This window comes from Citrus sinensis, chromosome 2 (genome assembly GCF_022201045.2).
Source record: "Citrus sinensis cultivar Valencia sweet orange chromosome 2, DVS_A1.0, whole genome shotgun sequence".
NCBI classification, from domain to species: domain Eukaryota; kingdom Viridiplantae; phylum Streptophyta; class Magnoliopsida; order Sapindales; family Rutaceae; genus Citrus; species Citrus sinensis.
Window position 1 is genome coordinate 23,448,461 of NC_068557.1, and position 10,934 is coordinate 23,459,394.

The 10,934-nt window shown below is 30.5% G+C and overlaps 1 protein-coding gene across 1 annotated transcript; it reads left to right on the top strand.

Annotated features, from left to right (window-relative positions):
• The first annotated feature begins 6,733 nt into the window (after positions 1 to 6,733).
• On the top strand, positions 6,734 to 10,729 carry LOC102617249 (anthranilate synthase beta subunit 2, chloroplastic-like). Its single transcript, XM_006469235.4, has 8 exons — positions 6,734 to 7,028; positions 7,139 to 7,311; positions 8,066 to 8,136; positions 8,293 to 8,330; positions 8,442 to 8,552; positions 8,775 to 8,874; positions 9,222 to 9,357; positions 10,264 to 10,729. Exons 1-8 carry the CDS (start codon positions 6,914 to 6,916, stop codon positions 10,369 to 10,371), a joined length of 852 nt encoding a protein of 283 aa, XP_006469298.1. The 5' UTR covers positions 6,734 to 6,913; the 3' UTR covers positions 10,372 to 10,729.
• Positions 10,730 to 10,934: the final 205 nt, after the last annotated feature.

The window sequence follows — 10,934 nt, forward strand, 5'->3', positions numbered from 1 at the left end:
AATAATTAGATCCCCATCATCAAAATTGCAAAAACCAGCACAAATTTGTGGAGTTTTCATATATAATCTATCTCTTTTTTGGTTATGGTCTCAGAGCACACCAAAAAACTTATCCGATTTTACTTTTCAAAATTCAAATGCTTATATGTTTATTTATTTATGTGGCAAATAGAAGAGACTAAAAATAAGCTCTCTCCAAAAAATACTTTAAATAGAAATAAATTTATATTATTTTAATAAATTCTTTTTTCATTAAACTTAACTACTTTCTGTTTTTTCAATAAGAGTAAAAACACATTTAGTTCATAGATTTCGAGTTTAAATACCCGTTTAATCCCTATACTTTGAAAAATATCTCAAAATATCTTAATTATTAAATTAGTGATACCCTCACGGTTACTTTTTATTTACTTTGCAATGATACTCTTTTACAATAGTATTTTTTTTATATTAATAAAAATTAAATTATAAAATTAATCTAATAAATAAAATAAATATATATACAACAATTTTCAATGAGCACCAATCTTAAAATATAGAAACCAAGTGAAATTTTACCCTTTTAATAGTATAGTTAAATATTTTTCTTTTTTTCAATAATAATGATAAATAATAGTATAATATTACGGAAAAAAGCCAATCATTAATATTGAAGAGGGAAAATTACTATCTCATTTAGAAGAGCCTTCCAAAACTTTTTATCGCTGGTATTGATTCTCTTATAGGGTGGTCTCCCGACTCTGGAGAGTATCTGCCCATGCCACATTATAAAATTTCATTAATGAGCACTCAGATATTGGGGCAAAATTTCCTAAATTTGTGTGCAATTTTGGTCCCCCACAGCTTTATTCTATAGAAGTTTCTTCCCACATTAATAAAATTTGAAAAATAATTTTACTTGCGAATGCGATTGCATTTTGAGTACATTTCAGCGTGTAAATATATAAAAAGGTGTTCAAAGTAAGTGTATTTTAAAGTATAATAAATAGCTCTATTTTATGAATTGCTATATAAACACAAGCACAACATAAAGTTAGCGGATTTGAATTAGCCTAAAATCACATAAATATTAATTACGTTGAATTTGTGTTACTAGTTTTCTAATTGGATTCGTATTCTGAGTTTTATGACATGCGAATTTGTTTATAACATAATAACTATTCAATATTTGATAACCAAACAAAAAGTATTCACTAAATTAATTATCTATTAGATGGACCAAACAAAGTACAAGGCCACGGGCTGGCCCAATTAAGTTTTGGTTTCAACTAGAAAACTGATTTTTTTTAATTATTTTTTTCAAAGGCATTTGAAGGGGAATTATTTTGCACTCTACATCTAACCACTACAAAATTTCGACATATTCTTTGTACTGTCTTAGTTTTTAAGTTTTTATCAATCAATCACTTTGACACTAAAAATAACAATTTTATCCTCAAATGACTTAAAACATTATCTTGTTCTACAAAATTTTTTAAAATAAAAAATTATATTTACAAAAATACCACTAAATTCAATAAAATAAATAAAGCTCAAAATCTATGACGATATTTTTTAAATAAAGTTATAATTAAAAAAATTAACATCTTGTAATTATAATTTCATTTTATTTTTGTAACTAAATTAAGAATAGGGAAGTTACAAAAATTAACATGAAGAGAAAAACATCATATAATTATTTTAAACTTCTCTATAATTAATACTAAGAAACTTCCCTATTCAAATTGAATGAAATTATAATCACAAAAGAAATCAATGTGATAATTTTTCAAATTAAATTATAATTATAAAAAATTAACATATAGGATTTGAGATTTATTTATGTTAATAAATTTAGGGGTATTTTTGTAATCATAATTTTTTTAATTTTTAAAGAATAAAATAGCTTTTTAATTTAATTAGGGGTAAAACAGTAATTTTTATTGTTAAAGTAATTGACTAATATAAGCTTAAAACAAAAGTAGTGCAAAAATTATATCAAAATTTTATAATACATATGATAAAATATGGGTAAAAGCTTATTTAGTCCCTATATTTTAAGGTTAGTGTTTGTTTATTCCTTATATTTTTTTAAAATGCTTCAAAACATCATTGTCGTTTAACTATTGACAGCCTACCGTTACTTTATATTCCTGTTAACTTACGTTTACAATATTACTTTTTTGTAATTTTTTTTACATTAATAAAAAATAAAATTGCCAATTTAACCCAAAAAATGAAAACAAAGAAAATATATATTAATCTTTGTGGAAGTTATGTAAGAAAAAATTTTAAAAAATTAATTATTAATTTTTTGGACATTAATAAAAATATATATATTAACTCCTCATGGAGTATTCCAAAAAATTAATATAAATTTTTTTGTTTCTATTTTACTTTTTTGGGTTAATTTGATAATTTAATTTTTTATTAATTTTCAATAAAGAATAAATATTATTGTACAAGGATAATATTGTAAAAGTAAGTCAAAAAGAACAAAAAGTAACAGTAAGTGTGTCAAGTGTCAACACTTAACGGTAATAATGTTTTGAGGTATTTTTAAAATATAAAGACTAAATAAGTACTAATATCAAAATATAAAGACTAAACAGAATTTTACCCGATAAAATATAGATGGTATAAAGATAATTTCTCGGATACGAATAAACATTCTTCCAAATCCACTCTCCCACTTTTCCCAAAATTTGTTACAGTTTTTAATATTTATGCAGACACTGTTTTCAGTATTCGGTCAAAATAGTCTAATTGATTATTATAATAGATGACTGTTGAGTGCTGCGGATGTGTTATTCAGTTATTGTATTATATTATATACACCCACACACACATATTCTATTTGGAATTATGTGAAATCAATGTTTATGTTGATTAAAAAAGACAAAAAAAAAAAACATAAATGTATTCACTCAAAATCAGTGATGATATTATAAAAATTGGTGCCAGAAAAGAAGGTATTTTCTTGTGCTTATAAAAAGGTGAATGGTATACCTTGCACAACTGACTTGACTTTGCCTATTTTCTAAAAATTCTTGTTTTAATTACTAGCTTCAAATCTTGGCTAGAATTTGAAAGTTATGAGAAGCAATCACACTAATAAGTGATGAATAATCCATCTTCCATATGATAAATTTCATGACAATATTAACAATAATGAAATGTCATGGCCATTTTTGTTTTCGAAGTATAATTAAATTCATGGAAACAAACAATTCACAAGCCATAATTAAATATATATGAATTTATATCTCGACCCTCAAAATTGTGACATGACTTCATATAAAAAAAATATTTTAAAGTCGCACAATAATATTTTGTTTGGTATTGCAGTTGGATAACTATAGTTTTTTTAAATTATAACACTAAAGTATTTGATAAATACATGTAATTTGAAAATCAAAATAATTTTATCTCACATTTACATAATGAAAATTTATAACATCTTATTTTTTATCAAAATTATTATTTAAAAATTATACTTATTACGTATTATAAACTCTTATTTCAGAATTACAGCTTTCTCTTTATATCAACTGTACCTCAAAAGTCGTATTGCATTAATACCAAACATGACCTAAATTTGTCAAAGATTATCCGGTATCTTATTAACCAATTGACCAATATTTCTTAGAGTCGGACAACTACTGCCGCCGCCTCCAATGTTTTTAATAATCGTGTATTAGTGAAACAAGTAAAAAAGAAAAAAAAAAAAGTCAAAACGTTAGGTGAATAACCAATAATTAAAACCAAAAACACAAATTTCAGGCAGCTCAAATTAATCTTCAATAATTTGGCGTATCTACAATCCGTTGACGGTTGGATTGCATACAATATAATCGATCATTTAAAAAAGAAAAAACCCTTGAATTAAATTCCAGTCACAACAGCGGAGCTAACTTAATAATTTGCTCAAATCTGATGGTGACATGAGCTTTTTAGTTCTTACTCACAAAAAAATTCCAGATCAATTTCAAATCAGAAAAATTTCAAACTATTAGAAATCTTGATCCTTGTATGATATCACTTACGTAAATTCTAAGTATTGCAATTCCTGAAGCCAGCCAGACAGCCAGTTAACTTCAATTTTACCCATGAGATGTCAGCTTATACTAACCAAGGCTGCTGATAGAAAAGTTGTCTAAATTTGATTGTTGTTTTCAAAACTTATGAGTTCGGATTGGATGAAGAAGAACAGTGCGTGTGCTCGTCAAATTCTTCATTGAAATGATCAAAATGAGGAAAATAAAATCATTGTTTTCACGTATGTGAAAAATTAAAATCATTGAAAATGAATTTTGACCCTTCTTATTAGTTGTTGCAACGTCCAAGGAGAAGCGAACTGCGGCCATTTATTACTGGTCAAATAGTGGCGGCGCCCGACCGGAGCACATAGGAAGAAAAACAACACAGTGTGATTCCGCCATAAATTCAAATAACCAATAGCTGGTGGCTTTGTGTTAATTAGTCGTCAAGAAGGACTACATTATTTTGAATTTTCTTCTTACAGCTTTTTAATATTATACATGCGTTATATATTCACAGCAAAGGAGCCTGTAATTGTCAAAACCTTCAACCGCTTGAAAGAGAAAAAAAAAAAAAATCTATGGGTGGAGTGAATATTACAAGTGAATGATATAATTGACTCAACAATGTCTATTTCAAAGAGTCTTTGGTGTAACTTAGAATAAAAAGAAAGAAAATCTTTGGTGGGGAAATTTATAAAAATAATCATAAAACTTTTGCTATTTTCACAATTAACCCTCTCAACTTTTTTCTATCAACATTAGCCAAACACACGCTTTTCTCCTCAAATTACCCTTCTTTACAAACCAAAAGCAACTTTTTTTCTCCTCTTTCGTCAAACTAAAGACAGCTTTCCACTCTTGAATCATCAACCAACGGCGATGACAAAAGGCAACGATAAAAATGAAATCCGATCATAATCTATCCGGATCCAACACTAATCGGCATCACATAGTGGTATGAGTCATTTTCTGAACTTGCTCGAGAGTTTCAGTGAACTGCCAGTTGTGGGTGAATCTGGCGACAGGCTGCCTGTCGCACGAAGCTTCACACGACAGGGAACCTGTCGCCAAATTCACCCACGACTTGCAGTTCACTGAAACTCTCGAGCAAGTTCAGAAAATAACTCATACCACTATGTATTAATGAAAATAAATAAAATAGTTAACTTAGGTTTTGTTGAAGACTATAGATGGTAGATCGGACGCCGATGAGGGATGAAGCCGCCGCCGACGAGGGCTGATGTTACCGCCGATGATGGGAGTTTGTTCGGTTTGGGAGAGATGTGGGGGAGAGATGAGAGAGAGGGGTATTTTGGTCTCAAAGGTTCTTTTATGGCTAATGTTGATATAAATTTGTTTGGGGAGTTAAGATGCAAAAAGCCAAAATTTTTATGGCTATTGGTGTAAATTTCTCTCTTTGGTGAGGCGGATGGTGGAGTGAGAGTAATCCAAGTCTCTTCCCACTAGCAAAGAGGCAGAGTTTGTAAAATTTGACACAACTCAATTACCTAACACGATTATTAAATGGGTATGAATCATCAAATTTGACACGATTATTAAATGGGTTGGGTCCAGATCGACATGATTTTTTTTGTTGCGTTATATTGAAATTTTTGACCTATTTACCCGATTAATAACACAATTATATTTTATATTTAAAGTCAATTTTTATGTTCTCATTATTAAAACTCAAATGTTAGACATGATTCTCTCTCTCTCTCTCTCTCTTTCCTTTGGAAGGTGAATGTATACATAGTGTTTTGTTTTTAAAATTATATATAGATTTAAAACTTTAATAATGCAAATGGATAAAATATTGGTATACATCTATACTTTATAATATGGATATATAATATTATTTACATTTATATAATTAAAACTTCAATACTATAAATACATAACATTCTAGTAGATGTATATATTTTGTAATATATTATATATGTGGTGCAAATATTTGATGTAAATCTTGTTAACTATATAGTATTAAATAATTATTGGGTAATTCATTTATTTTTTATGTTAGTTAAAGTTAATATTTTGACATGATTATTAAATAGGTTATATTTGCGTTAGTCTAAATTTGAAACGACACAAATACTGATTGTGACCTATTTTGCTAGCTCTACAAAGAGATTGCATTCTAAATTTTAAATAGGTTAAAGAATGAAAATTAAATGAATGTAAATTTACAACAATACATCATGTGTATGCTACATTTTTTGTCAAAAATTTTCCGTTATAAATAATAACTTTGATAAGTCAAATACGGCATAATAAAATAAATAAATAAAAATAAAAATTTGCTACTACTAATAATAAAAATTGTACAATAAATATTGCACGTGATGCATGTGGGCGTGCCCATAATGATTGGGGGCACTGTGTCTGTCAGCATGAAGCTTGAATGCAAACTTTCCCTTTTTGCTTTTTCAATTGAAAAGCAGAACTTGGTCGGTACTTTTTTTTTTTTGTTTCCTTTCCAATTTTAATGTAAAAGATTTTAAGTCTGCAGGAATCTTTCTTTAATTTTTTTAATGCTGAATTTTAGTTGTATACTTTTAAGTTTGACACGTTGGATTTTGATTGTAGATGTATAAGATATTTATTTAAGTTTTGGTAAAATAAAGCTTTGAATGTAAATTTATATTATGTTGTAAATTTTTAATTTTTTTTTTTGGTCCAATATTATGTTGTAAAGTTAAATATAAGTTTATGAAAAAAAAAACAAGAACAAAAAAACGAACCGTTTTCAATCTCACTCCCAATGGATAATATATATATATAAGAAGTAACTGAAGCAATCGCACAGTTGCTCAGTTTTTTGTTGTCTTTGAAGTTAAAAAGCGCCTTAGTTTCATATTCTCAGTCTCGCTCTCTCCTCTCTAGCAACAATGGCGGCAATGGTTTCGCAGTCAACTCTCATTCAAACAAAACCGTCTCTCTCTTTAAAACCCTCTCAACGGTTTCGACCCAATCGTCTCTCTGCAATCCCTGAGCCTTCTCCAGGTTATTATTTTCTTTAATACTTAATTGAGATTTCGCTCTTTTCGTTTCTTTTTTTTTTTTTTTTTTTTTTTTTGGGTTATGGATAAGGTTGTTGGTTTCTATTATTGCAGGGCTGAGGTTGGGGGCTAAGAAGGGAAATGGGGCTGTAAAGTTGTCAATGGCTGTGGCAGAGGCAGTACCCATTTCGAAGTCTTTATATTTGGATGATAAGAAGAGCAAGAATAATAAAAATCCCATCATTGTTATTGATAATTATGATAGTTTCACTTACAATCTCTGCCAGGTTTGTTGCTCTCTTTTTTGTTTCTTGATTTCTATATTTGATTTTTTTTTTCTTTTGATTCATTGTTATTGTTATTCTCATTCGCCAGATTCATCGCAGTCCTACTTGTGTCTAACCAAAATGAAAGTAAATGTTTTAGAATGTCAGTGAAATTGAATTTTTTTTTAAAGATCTGTTATTGGTGGTATGCTGCAAGAATTTGAATTTGAAAATTTTGGAGATGGCATGATTAAAAGTAAAGTGTTTGATGATTCGTATAGATACTAATGTCCAACAACATTAACTAAGGCAAGCTATAGAAAAAGTAGATGTGTTCTTCTCCTAGTTTTTCTATTAATTAGCTAATACAGGTGGAGCTTTAAGAGAAAAAAAAAAGCCCTTGTTAATAGTCTGACGGAACTAGTATTTATGTAAGGTTACTTATATAGGCAATCTGACAGGGGATTGTATCAATCCCCCCTAAGATTTTAAACTATTCTTGAAATCACTGACTTGTGCTTGAGTTATTAACATGCCATCTGGAAGGTCTTCTTGGAGTGAACATAGCTGGTTGTTGAATATCAAATGATGGTTGTTTTCCTGGCAAATTATTTTGCCCATTATGCAAATTTGTTAGCTTATGAAATGTTTTGTAGGAAACACGGAAATTTTCTGTTTTCGCATTGCTTGTGAAATTGTTTTCTGGTTTTCTCTCTTACTCTTTAATCGGTTAAAAACTATTTCTTCTAATAAGTTATCTATGACATTTTTGAAGTATATGGGCGAGCTTGGTTATCACTTTGAGGTTTATCGGAATGATGAATTAACTGTGGAGGAGTTAAAACGGTAAGAATTTGTACTTAGATGACGTTATACGGTTTGTGTATCAATAGGATTGTGAAACATTTAAAATAGAAAAAATATGCTAGGCTACTTCCTTGATCTGATTAACTGATTCTGAGATTATGAAATGTCTGTTAACTATTTAGTATCTTATTGTAGGAAAAATCCTAGAGGAGTGCTTATATCCCCTGGGCCGGGTAACAGATTAAACTTATGGTGTTCTGTATTACTTACTTTATGACTCTCTGAAAGTTATCTTACAAAAGAGCTGTTCAAGAATAAAAAACTCTATGTGTCCTTTTCTCCAGGCACACCTCAAGATTCTGGAATATCATTGCAGACTGTTTTGGAACTTGGACCTACTGTGCCTCTGTTTGGTGTTTGTATGGGTTTGCAGTGCATTGGAGAGGCTTTTGGAGGTGAGTCTTCAAAGATGTCCTCTAGCTCTTAAACTTGTGTCAAATATTTGTTTTTTATTTGAGTGTACAATTACGTTGATTTCAAATGTGTCATATTTGCATAGAGTTCTAAATGTGACTGGAAGATGGATTGAGTAATCTTGTACATCTAACATATTCTTGCTTGCAAAAATATTCCTCTATTGGTTTTTAAAACTTTTGTTTGGCTGTGTCATGTTCCAGGGAAGATTGTGCGTTCTCCGCTTGGTGTCATGCATGGAAAAAGTTCTCTTGTGTATTATGATGAGAAAGGGGAGGATGGCTTGCTTGCTGGACTATCAAAGTATGTGTCCATTTCCTGTTACAATATTCAGTGTTTTGCACATTGAAACATGTTTCAGTTGCTTCCTAATTATGATCTTGCTATTAGAGTTGTCCTTTGTTGCAAGCATTAGTTAATGTTCATCTAGTCAATGGGCTTATTGGCTACATCCTCTTTGTCTTACCTTCAATTTTGCCACTTTTACTAACTAAGTTTCCTGGCTATTGTGCATTTGATGAATGTTATCACTGATCGAACATATAGTCATCATTATTGCAGCATTTTTTTCTAATTTAATATTTTTCAATTTTAATAAATAATAGCTACTGAAAATGTGGTTATGATTTGTATCTGTGTACTTCTTCTAGTCCTTTCACAGCAGGTAGATATCATAGCCTTGTGATTGAGAAAGAAAGCTTTCCTAGTGATGCGCTGGAAGTTACAGCATGGACAGAAGATGGGCTGATAATGGCTGCTCGTCACAAGAAATATAAGCATCTGCAGGTAAGACACGCTGTGCTTTTTCACTCTGCTCTTCTTTATCTTCAGTAGCTTGGTTATCAAATTACAAGAGAGTCAGCATGTGCTCGTTTTGGTAAATGATGTCTTTCTGTGCATGAAAAAGAAAAATGTCTGACAATGCCTCATCATGAATTAATTCAAATTGTCATACATCTGAAATTTTTTTAAGAATGAGTAGGTGACACCTCCCTCCGGTCCTTATCCAACCATTGTATTTTCATGCTTCCAGTGAGCAAACCGTTCTAACTGCAGATGGATAAGTTGATTGTTCAAAATTTTCTGCATTGTCCAACTAGCAGTGTATGAAAACTTATGTGCTTACAGGTTACACTTACACCCCATCTAGTTTGCAGTGAAACATTGGTAGTGGGTGAATCAAAATAAAATCTCATTATCCAGTAATATGGTTATTGAGTTTCCTGACTCTCCCAATTTAATGTGCCACTCTGATTTAAGTTTCCTTGCTGAAGCTTTCTTTTATTGACTGTCCTTTAAATTCTTAAAACAAGATTTTGGGACTCTTTGCCCCATGCCAGTAAGATATTGCATGGGTGTGGAGTTCCTTCATGTTACATGTAAGGCCTCTGATACCCCACCTTGTGGAGTTCCTTCATATTACATGTAAGGCCTCTGATACCCCACCTGCTTATGTGGTCGAACGACAAACATCTGATTGAAAAAAGGCAATGAATGTCGACCGTAGTTGTCCTGCAAGAGAATATTTGTGCAACATTGGTTGTATGTCATCTTGTCACGACCCCCAAAAAAAAAGTACTAAAAGAACTTATATAAGCTCCCAAAAATTATAATATTCGATTTGCAAGTATAATTCTTCTCCATCCTCTCTGGTTGCACGTAATCTGAAACTGTTATTGCTGGTATAACCAGGGGGTTCAATTTCATCCGGAGAGCATTATAACCACCGAGGGCAAGACAATTGTTCGCAATTTCATCAAAATGATAGTGAGAAAGGAAGCAGCTGATTCTCAGAATTAGACTATCAGCCATGTGGCAATATTTCATCAATCAAGCATACCTCATTATTCTAGCAAAAGTTACTGATGCAGTGCCTCTGGATTGCAGTGATTTTCTTTTCCTTACAAGATTCAGTACAAAAGTTTGTGGTCCTTGTCTATTAATATGTAGTGTCTTTGACTCTTGAGAATTTGTTGCAATCTATGTTGGCTTCTCTTGGGGAGAGGATTTGTATTCAAGGGGATGTTTGGGGTTGCATTAGATTCGCAAATGATTTGTTCTTAGATTAGATTTTGAAACAATCAGCTTTGAAAATAATTTGATAAGATGAATGTTTTATAATAACTAATCCCCATAAATCTCTTGGAAGTTTTCATGATGGATGTCTTGATATTTTCCTTTTCATAAACCTTGGTATCTGCTTGCAGCTTAGTCAACGAAATGCTTGTCAAGTTCAAAACGAATAATAATAATGGGAAAACAAAAGACTCATCCGGTATGGGATGGTGGGAAGTGCTTTTCTATGGGAATCACTTATGACTTCTGTGACTTTGGAGAAAAGTGCTTTTGGATAACTAAGAGAG

What these genes read in the sequence shown, in the direction of transcription:
- LOC102617249 (XM_006469235.4), top strand. Translation starts at nt 6,914, where the DNA reads ATGGCGGCAATGGTTTCGCAGTCAACTCTCATTCAAACAAAACCGTCT. An exon ending in AATCCCTGAGCCTTCTCCAG is followed by an intron (nt 7,029 to 7,138) that starts GTTATTATTTTC and finishes CTATTATTGCAG; the next exon opens with GGCTGAGGTTGGGGGCTAAG. An exon ending in ACTGTGGAGGAGTTAAAACG is followed by an intron (nt 8,137 to 8,292) that starts GTAAGAATTTGT and finishes ATCTTATTGTAG; the next exon opens with GAAAAATCCTAGAGGAGTGC.